This window comes from Arachis hypogaea, chromosome 19, assembly GCF_003086295.3.
Source record: "Arachis hypogaea cultivar Tifrunner chromosome 19, arahy.Tifrunner.gnm2.J5K5, whole genome shotgun sequence".
NCBI classification, from domain to species: Eukaryota; Viridiplantae; Streptophyta; class Magnoliopsida; order Fabales; family Fabaceae; genus Arachis; species Arachis hypogaea.
Window position 1 is genome coordinate 151840587 of NC_092054.1, and position 23580 is coordinate 151864166.

A 23580-nucleotide genomic window follows, 5' to 3' on the forward strand; every position below is an offset into this window, starting at 1 on the left:
TGTTTAAAATGTATAAGACTTTAGACAAATGCATAATATTGTGTTATTTGTGTTGATTTAAATATTTGGTGTTATTAGACAATATTAGTATTGATTATGGTTATACTTTAATTTTAAAGAATGGTTGATTTTTGTTATATTTTTTTAAGTGAATTTTACTATATGAATTGTGAAATAATGGTTGGAGATTAAGTGATTTTTACATGCTAAAGACCTGATTTTTACTAAGTTTTTATCCAGTTTTCACCCGTCACGAAAGTGCGTAGGTTTTATCGGGTCTAGAATCGAGTTATGGTCTAAAAATTAGGCTCGGCTTATATTTCGGGTCGGGTCTGGGTTAAGTCAAACCCGGTGTGACCCGGCCCATGTACATCCCTAGTGATAACAAAAATAATAAAAAAATGGTAACAAAAAATGATATTTAAAAACGTTTAATTTTGAAAAAAATAAAATAAAAATAAAATTTTAAATAATTTATTTTAAAATAACATATATTAAAATTTTTACTTACTTAAATATTATAAAAAAAAGATTTTATGATTGTCCTGTGTTTGTGGAGTGAATTATTAACCTAACTCTTATCAATTTTTCAGAATGACAACGCGACTCATCAAAATAAAAACGATCTATTTTGGTCTCTATTCTCTATTTTCGTGACACAACGCGGTCAAAACTTGGTGTGAATTTTTTAACCACAACTTACCGGCAAGTGTATCGGGTCGTACCAAGTAATAAATTCAGGTGAGTGAGTCCCATAAAATTAACGGATTAAGCAAGTAATGGTCAATTGATTATTCTAGTCAAACAATCAAAATTTATGATTCAATAGTAAATAACATGAAAACAGGAAAATAAATAAAAACAAAATAAAATTGGTTAAGAAAATAATATGATAAAGATAGCTTAGGTGTCAGAAATATTTAAATTTCTGAATTTACATTCAAAGTCAACTACCTTAATCATGCAAAGAAATAATTCATGGCAAATCCTAGGTGATTGAATTCCTATTCCTAGACAACTCAATCTCCTCTAATCTAACCAACTATCAATTCCTTGATCAATCAATTGTATTAGAGGGTTAAGTTCAAACTCTTATTTATAAGCCACACAAACCCTAAAAACTAAAAAATGATACAAATATATATCATATATCACATTAAATCCAGACAATTAAAGAGTTGTGAAAAAAAATTTCAAACTATAATTCTAATGATATAATTTTTTTAAAATTCAAAAAAATTCAATCTATATTAGAGTTATTTTTTAATACACACTCATCCATAAAATGAAGAATGAAACTAATCATTAAATATAAATTAATGCATTAATCAAGAATAAAAGAACAAATAATTATTAATTTACTAAAATAAAGATAACTCTAACATTGACAATAATCCTTTAGTTGCCCATAATACAGAAAAGTAAAATTCTCCTTATTTTGAATTCAAATCTTACAAACGAATCCCAATATTTTTTCTAAGAACCCCTATTTTCCAAGATTCTCTCTTCCTTTTCCATGTCAACCTAACCCCCTCCCATCCATATCCTCACTTTTTTTTCCTTTTTTTTTATTTTTTTATTAGAGATTTATTTGTCTTTATCCATGAGTAAACATCCAACTCGGTCCCTGTCCATTTTTTATAAGGACAAAGCGATCCTTGTCTAAAAAAAAAAGGTACGTCTCGGCCCCTGTCTTTGCATTCCGTGAGACATGGCGGTCCTTCTATGCCTTCCGGCGTTGAAAACAACCGGAATAAGCATACGTGTCACTTAACGGTGATGAGCTGGCTGCCAGGTGTCTTTGAAGTGCCAAGCTGTCAATTTAAAAATGGACAGGGGTCGATCTGTCCCTGCCTCCCAAATAAAAACGCTGTCATTTTAGGTGGGGGATATGAAATGGTGCGTATAGTACAAGCCTTGAGTTTCCATTTAACCCTTCTTCCCTTTCTCCTAATTACAGAATACCCAAAATCTTTTCATGTTCTCTCTGAAGACTCTTTGAAGACAACAAAACGACAACACTCTACCTGGCTGTGGAGCTAAGTAAGACGCTGACAGTGTTGCTGACAACGCTCCAAATGAAGTTTCAGACGGCACCACTAACGGATTCCCTGACGACGTTGACAGAACTTTCTTGTGCAAGTCTTCAAGATAAGTAACAGATTATTCAAATAAAATATTAGTTACATTGTGTATTGTTTAATTAGTTTTGGGTTTGTGAGTGTTTGCATTTTTTGTTTTTTGGCTCGGTGTCGCGTAACAAAGATAGAGTTTGGTTAGGGCTCAATGTTGCTAATTTTGGGATATTTCGCCATTAAGAGAGAAAGATGTTTTTCCTTCCTGCAATGAAATTCATATATAGAAAATAGAGTTCAATGAAATTCATATACAGTTTGCAAGTAGGTTCAGAATGCATCAATTTGCTTGTATTAAAATCACAAACTCTATATCTAACAACAAATCTTATAGATATATTATTTTTATTCAAATTTTAATATTATATATATATATATAAACATTGTTATGATTAGTGTTTATAAAAGAGTTCACAGCAATTTTCTATTAAAGTTTAAGGCAAATATATACCTTAGCAAATGTTTATGTACTCTATTAAAATTTGATTTTTCCGTGAAACAAGAAACCAGTAAATATATACCTACATACTTTGACTATATTACATCATGCATAGTAGTGATGTTGGAATTTTTTTTTTTTGTGTCTCCATATATGTAATACTTCATTAGAATATATAGCTACTTTAACTACATGTACTCTATTAAAATATATATGTACTCAATTAAAATCACAATTATTTATGTAGAGGTTGTAATATAAAATATCATTTACTTTGTTTGTCTTAGATGAATGATTTTATGGTTGTTTCTGTATTTTATCATGGAGGAAGTTTCAAGAGAAATTCAGAGGGGGTATTATGTTATGTTAATGGAAAAGTACATAAGTATCCACCCATAGATTTAGACTATATTAACTTTTTTTATCTAGAAATTTTATTTAAGGAGTTAGGGTATATAACATATAAGGAGATGTATTGGTTTGACAACACTGCTGATAACATGGAAACTGGGCTACATGTTATTAAAGATGATGCTGAGATAAACAAACTGAGGAATGCTTAGAAGAAAAATAAGGGCAACGATGAATTTTATCTTTACTTTGATCACCCGATAGATGTCCCTGAAGTTGTTGATGATGGTGTGGAGCGTGATAATGTTGTGCTGAGTGAATCATCATCATCTTCAGATGATGGATACGAGACCACAGAAAATGAGCCTTATAAGCCTCCTCCTTTTGGTTTTGAGGATATAGACAGTGATGAGAGTTTGGAAAAGAAAAAAAATATTCAGAAAAAGAAGAAGAGACTTTCACCTAAAAAGAAAGCTAGTCATGGCCCAATAGTTCAAGATAGGGCTGGCCCAAATGTGGAGGTTGGGGCTGGTTCAGGTAAAAAGGATAGTATGGACACAGCTAAGAAAAATTCTGTCCAAAAGAGGCCTTCTAAGAAGTATAAGGGCACTAGAAGAAAACATATTCAGAGAGATGGAATGTACAATGGAAATAAGACTGACACTATAGGTGGTGGTTTAAGTGGCATTAGAACTAGTTTGGGTGGCACATCCGGGAGTGTTGGGCCAACTATTGAGGAATTGGATTCAAATTATGACAAGCCATATGATTATGAAAGTGAAGCATTCAACAGCCCAGTATCATCTGAGGATGAAGGGAAGACTGCATATGATGCCTTTAATGAAGAAACTGAGTACGAAAAGGTTGAATTTAAAGTTGGACAAACCTTCACTACAATGGAAGAATTTAAGAGTGCGCTGAAGGATTATTTCGTATATGAGGGTAAAGATGTTATGTATCTAAAGAATGAGAAGCAGAAGGTCAAGGCAGCCTGTGCAAGTGAAAATTATTCATGGCTAATATTGACATCATGGAATAGTGCACATGGATGTTTTCAAGTAAAAACTTTGTTCAATGAGTATAATTGTGGGAGGGATTTCAGCAGCAACCTTGCTTATAGGCAGTGGGTAACTTCAAAGTTAGTTAAGAGGCTTCTTACTCAGCCAGATTTGAAGCCAAAGCAAGCTATGGAATACATGATCGAAGACTACAGCATCCAACTGAGTGGTAAAATGATAAGCAGGGCACTTAAGGCAGCTAGGGAGGAGGTAATTGGCGACGAAGGAGCATAATATGGTAAGATTAGGAATTACCTGATGGAACTGCATAGGACAAACCCTGGTTCAACTGCAAGATTAGACATGATACCTCAGCTAGAGTTTCTCCCTTTGTTTGATAGACTATATATAAGCTTGGATGCTTGCAAGAAGGGCTTTATAAAAGGATGCAGGCCTTTGATTGGATTAGACGGTTGTTTTCTTAAGGGCTATTATGGCGGTCAGCTACTATCTGCAGTGTGTCAAATGAGTGTAAGGACACTTGGAAATAGTTCTTAACACAACTTCAGCATGACTTAGGTGATAGCACGGAAAGGGGCTGGAACTTTATATCAGGCTAGCAAAAGGTATTAAAAAATAGTTGTTTCATTTCATTCATTGTTATTTATTGATATGCATTGTTGGTTTGAATTGTGAGAATCTCATATCTTATAATTTATTGATATGATTTGTTGGTCTGAACTTGTTTAATGGCCTTTTTTATTTATTGATATGCATTGTTGGTCCAAATTGGGTTATTAGATTGCATTGTTGGTTTTCTAGTAGGGATTGGCATTAGCCTTAAAGAACATATTTCCAATGGCTTTTCATAGGAACTGCGTACTACACATTTGGAAGAATTTCATCAAGCAATTTAAGGACCAAAACACCAAGCAACTTGTATGGGATTGTGCACGTTGCACCACACAAATTGAGTTCAAGGCAGCTATGGAAAAGCTGAAACAGATCAGTGTTCCAGCTTGGAAATATCTTGATAGGTTTGATCCAGCTGCCTGGTCAAAGGTGTTTTTCAGTCCCGGACCCAAGGTTGACAATATCACCAATAATATGTGTGAAATTTGGAACGCTAAGATAGTGGTATACAGGGGTAAGCCAATACTAACAATGTACGAGGATTTAAGATGTTATCTAATGCGGAAGATGGCAGCACACAAAAAGAAGCTAGAGAAACATGTTAGCGCTTTAGCTCCAATGCAGCAAAAAAGATTAGACGACTTCATTAAGCCAAAAAGGGAAAGCTATCTGGGCTGGAGATAGTAACAGAGTTCTTTTTGAAGTGCACTGTCAAAATCACAAGGTTGAGGTTAATCTTGAAGAAAGAACATGCACATGCAACCTATGACAGCTAACTGGTAAACTTGTTTTGAATACTATTTCGTACTTGTAAAATTGTATATTTGTTACATAGGATTGATTGCATGTGGTAAATTGAATTCATGTCTATAGGTATGCCTTGTAGACATGCAGTGGCAGCCATGTCTAAGATGGGCCTTAGGCCTGAAGATTTTGTGCATAAGTGGCTGACAATGAAAGCAGTAAAAGCTACATACTCACATTGCATTAAACCGGTTAATAGTGAAGAGTACTGGGTACAATCGGATGCTCCTAAGACTCTTCCTCCTCCAATCAAAAGAGCTGCTCATAGGCCAAATATGAAGAGAATATCAGACCCGGTTGAGTAAGAGATGAATCCAAACAAATGTAGAAAAACCTTTCAGGTCACTTGCTCAAAGTGTGGTCAGCTAGGACACTACTACAAGACTTGTACCAATGCACCTCAAGACCCGAATTGAAAATCTATGACAAAGAAAGAGAGAAGGGCAAAGAAAGTGCCTTTGCAATTTGTAGAGTCAAGCCAAGCTAACATTCAGCAGGTATAATCCAACAAGTGATGACTCACTTTCAAAATATATTTAATATGCTAACTGTCTTATAAATATATAGTTAAAGAGTTAAGTGTCTTAATTAGTTGAGTCTTCTTGTGTTCCAATCTTGTGATTTGACGATTAAACAGGTTCAGCAAACATGACAGAACAACTCAACTGCCAATGCTGAGGAAACTACATTAGATGCTGCTGTGAGTTTATGCCAATTTAGGATCTTTATTTAGCATAACACTAATTTATTTGTTATCCTAACAGTTACCATTTATGATAGGCTAAGGCAAAGAAGAACAAAAAGAAGTTTCTCAAAACATCTGCAATAGGACAATCAGTGAACCATAGTCAAGGGGAGGAAATTAATGTCTTCCAGTCTGCACCCCAAGCAGATGAGGTAAAAAATGGTCCTAAGTTAAATTAGTAATCTCTATTTAATTTAATTATGACCTTTGCTATGATCTTCTCTGAGGATAGCCTGCAACAAAATTCAACACCAACTCTGCACCATGTTTTAGGGAGAAGCAACCAATTGTGAGACCCACTGCTCCAACGAACCAAGGTGTATCAACAGGAGTATCAGTTGAGACCATGGCTGCAGCAACTTCAGGAACTGCATCAAGACTTTTTAAGTTCATCCCCACTCTAGGGATTAGGCCTCCTAACAAGAATTGAGTAGTTGATCTAGTTTTAAAAGTTTGAAACTAGGAAGAATAGATAATTTGGACAATAACATGTGGACACTGTGTCTATTTTGGTTATCAGATTACTTGCTACGACAACTATGTTGATTAGGGACCTTGTGTTGCCCTTGCTTTTGTTATTATATAATTAGATGCTAAGACATGCAACCAGTGATATAGTTGGTTGAATATTCTTTTGGATAACTATATTATTAAGGGTTGTTATGATTATTCCCTTATTCTATTATTATGGTATCATGTCTTAAGTTTCAATTTTTAACAGATGGCTTCTTATTTTGTTCAACAAATATTTATTATAAAATCATGTATACTACTGCAGTCTTTAAAATTGAATAAACGAACATATAAAAACAAAAGCAGCTTAATTATATTTATATTCATTCATCAAAAGTAATCAATAGCAACAAATGCCATAGCCTAAATAACTTAACAACCAAGATCACCATGTTTCACAGTATTCCAGAAGCAACATTGATCTCTCTAAACTACACCACTAAACAGGTTTCCAACTACAATTCCAGCAACAAATGCCAACATAACATATTCAACACTACTGCATCTAATTTGACTAAAATTCAATCTAGCTTTCTTTAAATGAATTTCTAAGCCAACCAATCTTTTCTCTAACTCCCTAACTATGTTATCATCTGCAGAAGAATGACCTTCTTTATGATTCTGATTCAGCTTCAAACCTCCGAACAAAAGAGTCTTCGCAGCATCCTCATTGAATGATGCAACATAATCATCAAACCAATAAAAATATTTGCAATGAGGTGTTGGAGTCTACAAAATAATATTCTTTATTATGAATCTATTGAAAAACAGAGTGAACATAATTTTAATTCTTGATAAACCTACCTTGAAGTATGAGCATCAATGAGAAACAAAGTGAACAAAATTTTAATTGTTAATAAACCTACTTTAAAATATGGGCATCGAAAGAATAGTCTGTTTGGGTTCATATCGGTTCCAGACATGAACAAAATTGTATAAATTCTACAATTACACTCTGGGGCAACCCACTTCTTCTTCCACCTTGATCCCACACTCCCGGTAACCTTCAAACTTCAACTTGATTCGTTTTCAACTCTCCCACTTCGCCGATTTGATGTCAACTCACGTTCTTCACTATCAACCATGTTGTCCTAGGGTTTACAGTTGAACACAGTGATACATTTTCAGAGAATAGTGTGAAGCAGTGCAGCATTTGAACCTCCCATCCCACTTAAAACGACAGCATTTTTGTTTGGGAGGTAGGGACAGATTGACCCCTGTCCATTTTTAAATTGACAGCTTGGCACTTCAAGGACACCTGGCAGCCAACTCATCACCGTTAAGTGACACGTATGCTTATTCCGGTTGTTTTCAACGCCGGAAGGCACAGAAGGACCGCCATATCTCACGGAATGCAAAGACAGGGCCGGGACGTACTTTTTTTGGACAGGGATCGCTTTGTCCTTATGAAAAATGGACAGAGACCGAATTGGGTGTTTACTCTTTATTAATTAAAAAAAATCTTTTTTAAATTATTTTTTATTTATTATATTAATATTATTTTTTTAATAAATTATTGAATATATGGTATAATAAGTACAAACTAATTATAAATTATTTAAATATAAAAATATTATTTATTATGAAACTAAATAAATAATTCTTAAATATAATTTTTTAATATATAAATAATATGAAATTCGGTTAATACATTAATAATAATAATCTTATGATATACTATTAGTATTATGATCTAGATAATTTTTACAATTAAGTAAAAACTAATGAACACATTATTTGATATATAATAAATTTTTTTTGAGAAATAACAAATTTAATTTTTTTTATCTCTTTAAACTAAATTAATAATTCTATTTGATATCTTTGCAATAAAATACACTATGAATAAGCTACTAATACTAAATGAAATAAAACATAATATATATATATATATATATATTATGAAAATCATTTATAAACAAAACAAACTCAAAACATTAATAATATTATTAATCTATTAATAATACATTTTCTTATAAGGTTATAAATCGATGGAAATTTAGCAATATAAAAATAATGTAGATTAACTAAAATTTTATGTATAACAAAATTCAATTAAATTTACATATATTTTATTCAAAATCAATTAAAATTTTAGGGTTAAGTAGTGCGATTTTAGTCCCTAAAGTATAGGTCAAAAAATTTTTCGTCCAAAATCTCTTTTTTTTTCATACAAAATTATCTTTAAGGTTTAACTTAATTTTAAAATCGTATTTATCTTAGGGACCAAACTGTATGGAAGTGGCAATGGAAGCGGAGACAAAGGGGGATTGTGGACAGCTTCTTCTTCTTCTTCTTTCTTTCCCCCTTCTTCTTCTTCCCTTTCCCCTTCGTAGGAGAAAAAACACTCTCGTTCTCTTTTTTTTTTTCTTTTTTTTTTAATTTTATAAATTTTTTTATTATGAGTAACTTGGTTCAAAATTTTAATATTTAAGTAAAAAGGACGATTTTGTATGCAAAAAAAGGTAGCGGACGAAAAAAGATTTCGGCCAATATGTTAAGGCTGCGTTTGTTTACAGAGACACTGAGACACAAAATCGTGTTTAACAGAGAAGACATGGATAAAGACATTGTGTCTAAAGACATTGAACTAGTATATTTTGTATCTATCCTGATAGAAAGGACACGGTGACACTAATAAGGGATACAACTTATTTTTTATTTTATTATTCTTGTTAATTTTTCATAATTATATTTTTTATTATTATATTTTTCGTCGCAGATTTTTTGAATGGAAAAATGAGAATAAATTAGATTTTCATAATTTATTCTAATTTATCACCAAACAGAATATAAGAACACAAAAATTTGTGTTTCTATCTTTTATGTCTTGTCTTTTCTTGTTCTTAGAAACAAATGCAGCCTTAGGGACCAAAATCGTACTTAACCCAAAATTTACGTATATTTTGAGTAAAATACATGTAAATTTAATAGATTAATAATATTATTAATCGTAATTATGACAATATGTATTATTAATATATTAATAATATTATTGATGCTTTGAACTTGTTGAGTTTATAAATAGTCACCATAATATATATATATATATATATATATATATATATATATATATATATATATATTATTTCATTTAGTATTAGTAGTCTATTCATAGTGTATTTTAGTGCAAAAATATCAAATAGAATTATTAATTTAGTTTAAAGAGAGAAAAAATTAAATTTGTTATTATTCCGAAAAAATTACTATATATCAAATAATGTGTTCATTAATTTTTATTTTATTGTAAAAATTATCTAAATCATAATACTAATAATATATTATAGAGTTACTATTATTAATGTATTAATCGTATTTCAATATTTATTATTTATATATTTAAAAATTATATAAGAGAATTATTTATTTAATTTCATAATAAATAATACTTTTAAATTTTAATAATTTATTAATTAATTTATACTTATTACATAATATATTTAATAATTTATCAAAAAACGAATATTATTATAATAGATAAAAAATAATTTAAAAAAATTGTTAAGGATAAATAAATCTCTAATTAATTTAAATTTAGAGATCATTAGACTTTTGACCGTTTCTGAATCTAATATGTCCGTATTTTTTATTTAGAGTTAGCAGAAAAATAATTATAGAAATCACTTTATGTCATGAAAATAGAAAATTAAAAAAAGTGGATCGTTTTTCTTTTAAGAGTAAAATATTATTTTTATTTTTAATGTTTGGGATAAATTTTAAAGTTGTTTGCGAATTTTATACTTTACTCTTACTTTAAAGAAAGTCTTCTTATTATTATGAGGAATGAATAGAGAGCCGGTTGGTAGTTTACTGTGTGTGTGTGGATATATAAAAGGCACTGGAGAGGGAGAAAAAGATTCTTCGGTAAGGAATAAAATAGAGAGATGAAATATCCGTCAAGTGGGCGGGTGGGGGGAAGGAGATACCATGAATGAAGTCAGTTTACGGAGAGATGCAGGGAATCTGTGACTGTGTAAGCAAACTTGCACGTGACAGGCAGACACCCCACTTGTCACAATAATCTATTCTGCAAGTGGCATCCCACTTGGCATCCATCATGCTATCTCTTCTCTCTCTTCCTCTCCATTTTTCTAATCCAATTTAATTAACTGCCAAACCTGCAAAACCAGCTTGGACCTTGTAAGCTCGATCCATAATCCTATTTGGCATTTCATCAAACAGCTGAGATGTACCAACCTTCCTCTTCCTCCTCCTCTTCTTCTCAGGCTCACAACTCAACCGTTTCTGAACCCGCTTTGACCCGCTACGGTTCAGCCCCTGGCTCTCTCCTCCGCACAGCCGTCGATGCCGTCATAGCCGGAGGGGCCGGAGGCCCCCGACATCCTCATCCTCTCATGCCTACGGGATCCCACTACTTCTCCGGGGAGTCCTCCGAGTCCACCTCCAAAGTCAACGACAATTCCAAAGATCATAACCTTCACAGATCGTACGGACTTCAGCAGGACGCCTTCGCCGGATCCTCCTCTTCCTCTTCCTCCTTGCTCCGCCAGAGGAGCTCCCCCGCCGGCTTCCTCTCCAACCTTGCTGACAATGCTGGTACCCAAAGTATTTAGTAGTTATTATTACTTTCTGATATTCTTCTTCTTCTTCTTCTTCTTCTCTCTATGAATGGTTTTAATTTCGTTATTTGGCTTCCGTACATAATTTATACTTTTACTATAAAAAGGAATTAATCATTAATTATTTAATTAATTAATCAAACTGCACAAATCCTCTGCATATTTGAGTATAGAATGTAGATTATATGAGATGTTGAAATTTGAACATAGACAATTGGGAAAACAGTGAATTGGATCATAGTTATTATTGTTGTTAGGTTTGTCAATTATTACATTAACATAGGACTAGAGAATGAATATGATTGGGAAAATATACGTTAATATTGTTGAGTTTGGATTGGATTAGGGGGTGGTGGAGGGGGAGGTGGAGGTGGGTTCACGATCACAAGAGGGGGTGGCGGCAGCGGAGGAGGAAACTACGGCTCTAACAGTGGGAGGTTGAAGTCTCAGATGAGCTTCACCGGGCAAGACTCTCTCTCTCAGATATCAGAGGTAAGCGAGAGCGTTGTGGTGGATGCATCCACTTCTGAGCGTGCTTATGCAATGGACCACTGCTGGGACAACTCTAACTCCAACTCCAGCTCCATTGTCTTCTCCGCCCCGCCCTCCAAACGCTCCAAAAATATTGACGGTGACATCCTCAATTGTCTCACTGCCTTGGACTCTCAGGTACTAACGCCTTCCTTTCTTCCTTTTTCTATCATTTGCTATTAGCTGCTTCACTTTGCTCTTCACAATATTCGTTCATTGCCCCTTTCAGTATAGTCTGCCACAAACTGCTCTTGAAATGGCAACAATGGAGAAGCTAATGCACATTCCTGAAGACTCTGTCCCTTGTAAAATCCGTGCTAAGCGAGGCTGTGCCACTCACCCCCGCAGCATTGCAGAACGGGTCAGTTAATTACACTTCTTGTTCCTCACATGAAATATTCTCAAGGGAAACAAAACAGTCAATACCCCAGTAGCTAAAACATTACCCACGCTTTTCTATTTAGCTTTTAGTGTTTTTCCTTCCCCTTTTAGATCCAATTTCTATTCTGGTTTGTGATCTTGTACATCAAGTATACCAAATGTCATCTGTTGAACTTGATAGGTTATTTATATCAGATAAATGTGTTTTTAATTCTCCAGTTCTCTAATAACGTAATTCCATATTTCCATTCTCCCTTTTTGTCAAATTTTCATGTATTCAGGAGAGAAGAACTAGAATAAGCGGTAAGCTGAAGAAACTGCAGGAACTTGTACCCAATATGGATAAGGTAATGGTGATTTCTTGCTTAACCATGTTATTTTTTACTTGCATCCTTAGATGAGTGACTATGTCTTAAGGAGTATCTTTTTTATTGTCAGACTACAAAGCAATACTAATATAACTTCAAATACAGAGATGCTGCATATCAGCATATCTGTTTCTTGTTTACAGATAAACTACTAAATCTCCAACAGACATGTTAACTGGCAAAATTTGTTAGAAACTAGGTTAGAGTGCATAGAAGAAAGGGAAAATGTGAAAATAGACATTGAGAATTAGAGTAATGGGAGGACACCTATTGTAACCAACTCTATTGATTATATTCAGGCTTTCGTTCTGGAAATAGGTGCATGGAGCTGCTTAGTGCTCCATTTTGGTTTCTTCCATTTTCTGCTGTAGCTGTATTGTTATTTTCTTCCTAAGCTAATATCACATTGATATCAGTCTTGGGGTTGTGAATAACACACTTCTCTTCATTTTTCTTGCCTATTTTCTCATGGTTTCTACCTAATTAAATAGTGATGTTAGGAATGCCAAGTCTCGTTTGGTTTAGAACACCATTGCTTTCCTTACCAATGAATTTCAAATTTTCAGAGCACATGCTTAATCTTCTTATATTTTCTGTGGTTGGACTCTTTTTAAGGACACATTAGAATGCATCCAACTCCTATGGTTCCTTGGTGGTTGTTACAACATTACATCAGTTTGTAATTACACAGTAGGTTTTGTGTAATTTATATATGGTTTTCATTCTTAATCTCAATTGTTGCAGTACATGCCTCATACAATGAAACCGGTATTTCTAAAATCCTTATGTCTCATAGATGAATCTCTTCCCTTAATTGAATCAGGTTAATCAACCTATGTTAATACCATATAATTTTTATGTCAGATCGTTGTGTAAAGTACACGTTACAGGTGGCTTAATTTTGTTTAAAAATGTCATTGTAGCAAACAAGCTATGCAGACATGCTAGATTTGGCAGTTCAACATATTAAAGGTCTTCAAACTCAAGTCCAGGTGCGTAAAAATATATTAGTGTTCACTGTATAGAGCACATATTGTCTCCAGATATTAACTGATATATTAAAAAAAGCTTCATGGGAAATAGGAATACAATATTGTGTATTCTTAGAAATTTAATAATAGTACATAGCTTTTGGACGTTAATTAAAAACATAGTCTTCCACTCTTCCTTTCACTTTTTAGAGTCACTTTTGACAAAAGAACATAGATTAAGAAATTACTTATTATTAGGTGCATATATAATGTGTTTAGACTTTAGACTAAGTTAATCCTACACTTCTTGCTCACATAAAAATATTTCTCCATGTATACCACTGTTAGAATCAGATTCCATCTAGTGCATAAAAGCTGTTGTTGCTCTCTACCATTCATTGCTTGTCACCTGAGCTATAATATGAAAAGTAATAAAGTATAATTAAAGTGGAAAACATCATTGACCCACAAAGATGAGGGATTCAGCACTGAATGGTATAGAGTTAACAATCTGATATGTAATATAAAGAAGGAAACATTTCAAATGCATCAAGGAATCAGGTATTCCAATAGTTTTAGCCTTTGGTCTCAATCATAAAGTTGGTTTTAGCCATTGATCTCAACTATATATATTATGATTGAGATCAATGGCTAAAATCACTCCTGATTCTATTCTATACTTGAAATGCTTCTTATAATGAATTGATACATTAGTTAATTGATAATACCCCTGTTGATCTAAATTAAATAATCTCTCTTTCCCTCTTTCAGAAGCTTCACACTGAACTTGACAATTGCACTTGTGGATGCAAACCAAGCTCATAACTTATATTGTTCTCCGAGATTCTATGGCAACACACATAGAAGTAAAGGTTTTGATGGGATAGAATGAAACAGATTTTGTACCTTCCTAATGAAGTGAATAATACAGGAATAGAATGATTGTAGATTATCAATTCTACAGTTGTACATAGTGTATGTTTGTAATCTGTTAGTCTAGGAAACGCTTTTTCTTTTTCCTCAAGAATTGAGACTTTGAAGCTGACATTGAAGATTTCTGTTCTTGTTTGGATTTTGGCTGATACACTCGATGACTAATTTGTGTGCTATCGAAACTGGATTTGAAGCTCGGACGTGATGAATTATAAAGAATTATCTGTCCCGCTATAGTTTCATTCACTGATTAGGAACATAAGTACTTATCTTTGTAATCATAAATTTAGTCTACTAATAATTTTGGGCTTAAATTTAAAATCCATAAGGTATTTTATGATACTTTCTTGTATTTATGTATTTTTTTTATTAAATATTCACTTAAGCATAAAAGAAATTATTAAATAAAAGACGGCATTAGAAATATAATTTCTTGTGTACATATATCTCTGTATAGATGATAATTATTAATTCTTAAATAAATTGACTTCATATCATACATATCATATAAGAAGAGGGTGAAAATTCAGGTGAAGTCGACTTAACGTGAAGTTGATATTTGATAGCTGTTGAATGAAAGTTTAGTTAAATCAGTCAAATCATTTAACGGCTTTCAAGTATCAACTTCACGTCAAGTCGACTGCACTTTAGTTTCCATATAGAGTAAACTACTATTTGTACCCACGAAAGTTGAAAACGCTGACATATCTACCCATGGAAAAAAGAAATTACCATTTGTACCCATAAAAAATTGTTTTTACAGGCAAAATTATCCAAATCCTAAAAAATTATCTAAAATCCCTAAATTACCATTATCTTCACCACCACACCACCTCCTTCACCCAATCACCTTTCTAACCCTAACCCTCTTCACCCAGCCACCACCCATGTTTTCCTTTCTAATCTCAAATCCCACCACCACCCTCTTCACCCAGCCACCACTCCTCTTTCCCTTTCTAACACACTCTCACCATTACTTCCCACTCAGTCCCCACCGCTGCTCCAATGGCTCCTTGCTACACTCTCTTCTCTTTTATCTTCACAGTCACAACAACACTTGCTGCCGCTTCCCCGGAAAAGAAGAGCACCTTCACGGTACAAGTCCACCATGAAGCCAAGCCCTCCATCTTCCCAACCCACAAGTACTGGTACGAATCCTCTCTTGCTTCTATTATCAACCATGCCACTGCAGCTGAAACCACCACCACCGCCGCCTCTACCACCGTCTTTCACACTTACGACACTGTCTTTCATGGCTTCTCAGTAAAGCTCTCACCTTTAGAGGCCCAGAAGCTGGAATCCCTGTCCCACGTCGTCGCAGTAATCCCGTAGCAGGTCCGCCAACTCCACACTACCCGCTCGCCGCAGTTCTTGGGCCTCAAAACTGCCGACAGGGCCGGCCTCCTCAAGGAGACGGATTTTGATTCAGATCTCGTCATTAGAGTCGTTGACACCTGTCCTGACAGAGAGAGAGGGTTGGCGCTGTTCCTCCCAACTGGAAGGGCAGCGGCAGTGGTGGTTCTACGATGCAGAAAGAGGTGAAGAGGGTTGGCTATAGCGGCGATAAGGTAGCCTGAAGAGGAGGGCCTCTGACGCGGTAGGCTCTGGTTTGAGGCCGATGGTGATGGTGGCGAGGAGAAGCTGGCGCGGTGCTCCTGGGCTGGCGGAGGTCCGCGACGTTGCTAGCGGAGAAGAGTGAACAATGATGAGGAGGGTGAGACGGTGGTTTGTGGTTGATGCTGGGATTGGGTGGCTGAGAACATTGAGAGAGAGAGGAGGGAGGAAGGAGATGATAGTGTGGAGAGAAGGGTAGGGATTGGGTGGCTGAGAACATTGAGAGAGAGAGGAGGGAGGAAGGAGATGATAGGGTGAAGATAAGGGTAATTTAGGGATTTTAGATAATTTTTTAGGATTTGGATAATTTTGCCTGTAAAAACAATTTTTTATGGGTACAAATGGTAATTTTTTTTTTTCTATGAATAGATATGTCAGCGTTTTCAACTTTCGTGGGTACAAATGGTAATTTACTCTTCCATATAAGAAGAGACATTTAGGATAAAGTGCCGCTAAGGCGCTAAACTCTTTTCAAGTGTTTTCTCCTCCGGATTTGCGCGATACGCCATTAAGCGAGAACGAGTCGTTTTATGATACACGTCAGCTTTGGCATCAGAGTATGAATAGGAGAGTAAGAGACGTTGAGTGAGCGACGCCGGGAGGTGCTGCAGAGGCAGAACAGAATTCCAGCCATCGTTACTCTGCGTCTGACGACGACGATGATGATGACGACGACGACGAAGACATTGAAAGGTGCGAGCAAGATGAGAGGCTTGAGCCTCTTCTTAGGACTCTGCAACTTCTTTATCCTCCTCATTGGTGCCTACCTCATCTTCCAAATCCACTCCCTCTGCCGCCCCCGTTTCCTCCCTCCTTTCGCCATCGTCTCCGTCGCCGCCCTCCTCCGCCTCTTACTCATGCTCCGCACCGCCCTCGCCCAACAGGTCGCCGCGCAATTCATCCTCAACTCCCCCTCCGACGCCTCCACCGACTCTCTTCTCCGCCTCCATCGCCGCGAAAAGTACAAGAAATGGCTTTGGTGGAGTCGCTGCACATCCGTCTTCACCGTGATTCAGTTCGTCTGCGCCGGTTACCTCTTAATCAAGTCTCCTGCCTATTTATCCACCGATTCTGCTTGTCCTTTAGGTAGGTGAGTTCCTTCTTTTCCTTACATTCTCATTTCTATCAACTGAATTTTCCTTACCGTTCATACAGTCATGCAATTTTCGTAATGCAGCGATGGAATGGAAATCGCAGTTGTGGAAGCAGAGGCTGCTCTCTTTCTTCATGATCATGGTGAGTTTTGTCGCCGTACTGCAGTGTTTTGCAGGATCTGATGTTCTCAGATGGAGATCTTTCTATGAATCACAAGATGATGCTTGGAAATGCCATTATAGGGAGGTATTCGACAATGGCATTCGCGAAACCTTGTGTTGTCTCGGCCGGGTTAAATACTTGTATAAACCTCCCCTGTGCTTTTGTTTACTTGTAAAGGTACTCATTATACCTTAATTCTGACCTTTCCGAATTGTAGGAGTGCATTGGAAGAGGATGAGGTCTATTCAGTGGCACGATTACTAGGCGATCTTGTTGCTTATCGAGCTACGGGAACTGGCCATATGGAACTCTTGGCAGGTTTGTTCAAATTTCACTCTATAAGAACTTGTCATGTTTGCAATTTTGGTTGGTATTCGTTCTGCAACATTATCCTATTAGGTGATTTCAGCAGTAGCTTAACTAGCTATGTTAAATAAGGTGGATGTAATATCATCATGAAACAAAGAAACAATGATTTTAAATTCAGTTTTCAGACAAAAAGGACTGGAAGGCCACTCACTTGTTTAGTGGTTTATTAAATTTTCTTTTTCCTCTTTATCAATGTATTGGATGAGTCCACAAATGTACCTTATCAATATAATAGATATAGTGCCTTTTGTGATTTTGTTTATTAGTGGAATCAGTAGAACATGTAGTTGAGTACATCGAGTTGAGTGATATAGCTATTACAAGACTTATACTATTATTCAAACAGTAGTATTCCTGTATTTGTGTTAGTGCCTTAGTTGGCCATTTTAAGATAGATGATATATTGAATGCTATTACGTTAATGACCTTACTCGCTTTTTGTTTGGATTAAAGACTGCCCCAATTTAGCTGTGTCCTAATGTTAGACATTTGTAGCGTATCACGTTAAGTCTTTTGCTGTTTAGGTTTAACTTTACTTCAAAGCCAAGAGAACTCTTCGGAATCCTATGAAGATGCCATAGAACTACCAGAGGCAAAAATGAGGGAGGCTGCAGCTCTTCATAAATTTGCTGAAGCTGCTTATACAGTATTGAGCTAGAGAACTTATTTCTAACTAATAGTTTATTTTTACTAATTTGTGTTGAAGATTTATCTCATGCTCAATGATGCAGGGTCCATTGCTTGATTTGGGACGAAATCCTTTCCTATTTCCATGTGCATGGCTCTATAGACAAGGGATTTTATCTCCTTGGTCACGCAATAGGTGGGATTTTGTTGGATATTCAATTTTATTTGTGCATAATTGAATTCCTTGTAACTGATGATTTATTGAGTTTGGTACGAAATTCTTTCATATTTTCTTATGCATGGATTTGTAGCCAACAGATTTTATCTCTTTGGTCATGCAATTCATGGTACTTTGTCAGATGTTCAATACCGTGTATTAACTGAATTCCTGGCAACTTCGTAACATATGGTTACTGGTTGGAAACTTATACCTTTTTGGTCAACGCAGTCACTGTTACTTATGTACTCTGAAACATATATTACGCATCTACGACATACAACACCACTGGAGAGCTTTAATTTATTTGCGTTACTTTAGAAAGATTCTTCTGTCATTTGTCTTGTAGTAAGTCTATTATATATAGATTGGATGAACGTATTTCTTTTCTTTTAATCGTATTCATTTTCAACAATGTGAACTTATTAGTCGACCTGTATTGGAGGGCGATAACTGGTGGCGAGGTCATGCAGCAGCATTCTTAAAGTATGTTAATTTGCCTCCAGAAGTGCTCAGACAAGGGCGAGTCAGCCAGGTTAGAGAATTTAACTTTTCTTATGTGCTCTACATGAGTTGCTAACTATTAGAGACTTTGGCATACTGTACTATCCAAGTCCCTATTAGAGACACAGGCTTTCAAGAGTGCCTTCACAATTCAGACTCGATCACTGTTCTACTACCTGAATTTACGAAAGCTTGCTTGTTAGGCTAGTCTATCTCATTTCTAAGATTTATTGTTTCTTTGAAAACTGGATTATACTTTTAATATAATAATTTGATAAATTTGAACATAATGAGTGAACTAGGCACTTTAGGATTATGCAGGAGCATAAAATATTACGTCATTCAGGCGGCTTTTTTACATATAATGATACAATGCAAATTGACTGACCGAAGTTACTGCTGCTGTATTTCATTTGAATTAATCACCATATATATGATGATTGTATGTCTTGTAATTTAAATGTGAGCATGCATTCAGGATGAAACAAAAGGCATACCCAATTTGTGTAATTTGTTGTGAACATTTCTGTTCGTATTGGTTTAGCCTATATTTATAAGAGTGTTGCTTTTTCTTTGATACTCATGTCAGTTCAAGTGTCAAGCTGCATACTTTATTGTGGTTCTGCATCATCTGAGGACTGTAGTAATTACTATACGTGGAACTGAAACTCCTGAGGACCTAATAACCGATGGGTTATGCAAGGAATGCACCCTTTCTACAAAAGACTTGGCTGGTTTGACTAAGTATATTCCAGTTTCCCTCTTTCTCATCTCTGCACACATTCACAAGCAGATATAGTGCACAAGAGGGGAAGAAAAAAGTTGCTCATTTATAAGATTCATGAGTTGTGACTCTTGTTCTGACACATTATAGTTGGTAAAGCCTATAATCACATTGACATACTAATGTGTCTGAAGAATATAATGCATTAAATCAGTTACACACACAGTTTTCATTTAAAGTGAAAACATGGAAGCCACAGTCTAATATTTATTGCTTTGCTATTGTAAATAGATAGTCAACCCACTAATCAGAAATCTGATTACACAGCATAGCTACTGTACAATATTAGAGTTTGCTTAAGTCTTTCCTCTGGAAGTGATGAAAGAATTCTTGTTATAGTTGAGAAATACTTTCTTGGTAATTGCTTTTTATGACAACTTGCTTGATTTATCAACACCTGGTACCCTCAGAATGTAGATTTAATGTGGATAGCTTATGGTAGCACAGAGATAATAATATTTTGAGCACCCAAAAAGTGCCCAATTTTGATAAAAACCTTTTCTTGTCTAGTCAGTGTCCTTAATTTTGGTGAACAATGCGCTAACACAACCAATAAATCTGTAAGTGCATGTCCACTGCATATTCTCTGGTATTATAAAAAATCATATCAGAGACATGGTTTGATGTAATTATGCTGCTTTTTCACTTAATGCAGAAATCTGATTTATGATATGTTATCCTGTGTTACTATCAATGTTGCCTTACACAATGATCTAGGACATCCATATTTAGTTCTTTATTTCATTTCTGTAGTTTCTCTTCCATATACCATAACAGTTTCATTTCAAACATGCAATTTATTATTTTCTCAAGCTGATCTGAATCTCTTACAAATTCACACACTTTTGGTTCCTCATTTCAATATTTATTTTCCTGTTTGCAGCTGCAGCCACATTCCTTCCAATATAAAGAAAATTGTTACTTCATCTTTTCCGCATCATGCACATTCTGGTATAGTGGAGGCTGCACGTGAGCTTTTTATGCAGATTGAAGGAAATGCTGATATACACGGTAAGAAATGCTCTGGGTTCTTCATCTATTTGATTTGTCTTCCTCTTTCCTGATTTTCTATGAGAAACACTTTGGCTATTTTGAGAGTGAAATTGTCACCCCTGGATGGTTACTAATTAAGTAGAATGATTCAACCCCCAAAATAAAATTCTAATCATATTTATTTTGGATATTTGATTGTCTCTATATGATAGAATATTTTGGTGCATCTAATCCATGTAGCTGGCGTCTAAACATTTGACTTTCTTACTAAACGGAAATGCAGGCACTGAATCTTATGGGCTTCTTTCTCAGTTACTTGGAGTTGGTTGTGAGTGCTATGGGTATAACATTCGCATAGTTGGGCATTCACTTGGGGGAGCTATAGCAGCATTACTTGGATTGCAAGTATAGCACTTCTGACTCAAAAGGATGATACCTTGCTTTATATTTTTCTTTTTCAGTAGATATAAGCCTGATTGTATTCAGAATTATGTAACTTGGTTGAAATGTAATTTCGGTAAATTAAATACTTTTATGTTGGATGGACCTATATGAAGATTTAGAGAAACCGAGTTACATGAGAGTTAAAAATTGTAGTTCATTAAATATAAATAGGTTTTTATTAACATGTGCCCTTAATTAGGATGAAAGAGGTAAATGCTTAGTTTCTTTTTTCTTATCCCATTACATGGTCTAAGCATTTGATTATATTTTTAAATAGATTCTTGGTCTTTTCAACAGCTTTATAGTCGATACCCTAACCTGCATGTTTATTCATTTGGGCCACTCCCATGTGTGGATTTTGTTGTGGCAAATGCTTGCTCAGAGTTTATAACAAGGTATTTGTACTAGTAAAATGTTGAAATTGATCCACTAGTTTGGTGGTGGTTGATTCCTTTTGGTAAACATTTTCAGTTTGTTTGCTGGTTGGTTTCGTTCTTTATGATGCAGCATTATATATGGAAATGAATTTTCATCACGCCTTTCAATCGGATCTGTTATGAGGCTAAGGGCAGCTGCAATCACATCACTGTCGCAAGATCCTAAAGCAGATAGTGCCATGATTTTCAGGCTTGCCCATCGGTTTCTGAATGTAAGCAACTATCAGAGAAATAAATCTGAGGCAGAGGATCAACCTGATTATTATTCAGGGTCCAATGTTCAGGAAGATCTAAACCATCAAATCTGCAAAAGCCAGTGTGAGACTGACAAAAGAGGTGTCTTCTCTTTTATATGAATATAGCTGCTTCTATTATGAGTGATAGAAATAATGTGTTACGTTCATGATTCATCAAACTAGGTTGGTGAAGGGTACTTTTTCTCAGATTTCTGCTGTAGCAGGTAGTAAGAAACAAGACGCTGAGAAACCCAAAAGGGAGCGTGCTGTTGAAGCTGAGCATTGCCAATATGCAAATCCTTTTGACTCTGAAGAAGGTGGCAAATCATTTTATACTAGGAGTGTTATTTGAGTATTCCCTTTATAGACATGCTATGGATTCCTTCACTTTATTTGTAAAAGTTACCTAAATTTATTTTTTTTTTCAAATGTGTTCCCCTTCATTTCTCACCTTCTACTCATTTTTTTTCTCAATAATGTCAGCTATGTATGTACAAATATCTTTTTTTTCCCTCTCAAGTTATTATGTTTATTGGCTTGGTGGTGATTGCTTATATTGTTAAGCTAACTGCATTCTGTTATATATCAGGCAATGAGTGTGGAGAATATACGCTCTGGGCTGACACCAAGGGAAAGGACCATATTGTTGAAATTGATAATGCTGAACTTACAAATCCTTTTGCTACAGATGCAAGTTCAGTTGATGATCCAGTGACTCAGTTTATAGACACTGTTCCAAGTTCTAAGTCGCATTCCGATAGTGATCCCCCAGAAATGTATCTGCCAGGACTTGTCATTCATATTATACCGGTACAGAATAAACCTCAAACTTCAATTAAGCCATGGCGAATTGGGGGTTCAGGAAAATCTTATAAAGCTTACTTAGCAAACAGAGAGAACTTCAAAGATATTATTGTTTCACCATCCATGTTCCTTGACCATCTCCCCTGGAGGTATGGCAAATTATAATCCCGTCCTTTAATCATTTCTTCTTACAATATAGTAAAGAACTTAACTGTGACACTTTTGTTTTCAGATGTCATGATGCATTGAAAAAGTTAATGAAATCTGTAGATGATTAATGGAACCAACCTCACATCATCTGGTTCTCGCTCTGCCATTAACACCGAGTCTCAACGGGATTATTTTTTGGATCCAGGTTTCTTATAGTTTTGCTTACAATTGCGATTAAGATTTATAACAGATAATAAGCATTCAATCTTGTCAAGTTCGCTCTTCAATAACATAATTGGAGGACTGTGTTGAGAAGAAAATACCATTATAATTCAACACCATACTTCAACAGTTACTGCAGCTTTATACTTTCAAAATGTGCCAACATGATCTGCTTTTACTACACACGTTACCACGTGATTTTGCCATAGAATAGTGGAACCAATTCTCTTTCTTTCTCTCATCTCCCCAGAAATAGAACAAAGTTTATATATATAGTAGGGAAGCTAGTTTTCTTTCTTTCTTTCTTCTTTATTTATTTATTGTTACAAAAGTATTTAGAACAATGAATGACTCTATATTGGATCATTATTATTTGCATTATTGTTATATCTTTTGTTAACTACACAATGAGGCAACCTTGAGAGTTTAGACCGAGTAAGAATGATTGTCTTTTAGATGATTTGATGGAAAAAGTGTCACCAAAAGTGCTTGCTAGTTTGTTGCTTCGTCTTCAAGGATGCTATATAATTTTAAATGGAA

At 35.0% G+C, this 23580-nt stretch overlaps 3 protein-coding genes across 14 annotated transcripts; all 3 read left to right on the plus strand.

The window, feature by feature from the left end:
* Positions 1–4241: 4241 nt before the first annotated feature.
* Positions 4242–5665, plus strand: LOC140182421 (uncharacterized). Its single transcript, XM_072228618.1, has 3 exons — positions 4242–4454; positions 4749–5070; positions 5430–5665. Exons 1-3 carry the CDS (start codon positions 4242–4244, stop codon positions 5663–5665), a joined length of 771 nt encoding a protein of 256 aa, XP_072084719.1.
* A 4725-nt stretch (positions 5666–10390) lies between these two features.
* LOC112776078 (transcription factor bHLH128) lies at positions 10391–14724 on the plus strand. 4 transcript variants are annotated; one of them, XM_025820054.3, is made up of 7 exons: positions 10485–11175; positions 11545–11867; positions 11959–12090; positions 12392–12457; positions 13223–13301; positions 13402–13470; positions 14221–14724. In XM_025820054.3, exons 1-6 carry the CDS (start codon positions 10806–10808, stop codon positions 13446–13448), a joined length of 1017 nt encoding a protein of 338 aa, XP_025675839.1. In that variant the 5' UTR covers positions 10485–10805; the 3' UTR covers positions 13449–13470; positions 14221–14724. The 4 variants fall into 4 exon arrangements, with proteins under 4 accessions (XP_025675840.1, XP_072084129.1, XP_025675839.1 ...); XM_072228027.1 differs by having other exon boundaries at positions 10668–11184; XM_025820055.3 differs by lacking the exon at positions 13223–13301 and having other exon boundaries at positions 10391–11175.
* A 502-nt stretch (positions 14725–15226) lies between these two features.
* Positions 15227–23427, plus strand: LOC112776068 (uncharacterized). 9 transcript variants are annotated; one of them, XM_072228026.1, is made up of 14 exons: positions 15227–17086; positions 17174–17393; positions 17471–17571; positions 18147–18268; positions 18354–18445; positions 18896–19001; positions 19560–19714; positions 20638–20765; positions 21031–21152; positions 21489–21586; positions 21699–21946; positions 22089–22181; positions 22454–22817; positions 22901–23427. In XM_072228026.1, exons 2-14 carry the CDS (start codon positions 17176–17178, stop codon positions 22944–22946), a joined length of 1893 nt encoding a protein of 630 aa, XP_072084127.1. In that variant the 5' UTR covers positions 15227–17086; positions 17174–17175; the 3' UTR covers positions 22947–23427. The 9 variants fall into 9 exon arrangements, 6 of the variants coding, with proteins under 6 accessions (XP_072084127.1, XP_025675826.1, XP_025675824.1 ...); XM_025820041.3 differs by having other exon boundaries at positions 16205–17086; positions 21699–21964; XR_011877846.1 differs by having other exon boundaries at positions 16256–17082; positions 21699–21964; positions 22048–22181.
* Positions 23428–23580: the final 153 nt, after the last annotated feature.

Coding starts and splice junctions, on each gene's coding strand:
- LOC140182421 (XM_072228618.1), top strand. CDS start 4,242: ATGGAACTGCATAGGACAAACCCTGGTTCAACTGCAAGATTAGACATG. Junction 4,455..4,748: donor CTGCAGTGTGTCAAATGAGT/GTAAGGACACTT, acceptor GTTTTCTAGTAG/GGATTGGCATTAGCCTTAAA. Junction 5,071..5,429: donor TAAGATAGTGGTATACAGGG/GTAAGCCAATAC, acceptor TCATGTCTATAG/GTATGCCTTGTAGACATGCA.
- LOC112776078 (XM_072228027.1), top strand. CDS start 10,806: ATGTACCAACCTTCCTCTTCCTCCTCCTCTTCTTCTCAGGCTCACAAC. Junction 12,458..13,222: donor TTGTACCCAATATGGATAAG/GTAATGGTGATT, acceptor CAATTGTTGCAG/TACATGCCTCATACAATGAA. Junction 13,302..13,401: donor TCTTCCCTTAATTGAATCAG/GTTAATCAACCT, acceptor ATGTCATTGTAG/CAAACAAGCTATGCAGACAT.
- LOC112776068 (XM_025820039.3), top strand. CDS start 16,656: ATGATGATGACGACGACGACGAAGACATTGAAAGGTGCGAGCAAGATG. Junction 20,766..21,030: donor AGGAAATGCTGATATACACG/GTAAGAAATGCT, acceptor ACGGAAATGCAG/GCACTGAATCTTATGGGCTT. Junction 22,818..22,900: donor CTTGACCATCTCCCCTGGAG/GTATGGCAAATT, acceptor TTTTGTTTTCAG/ATGTCATGATGCATTGAAAA.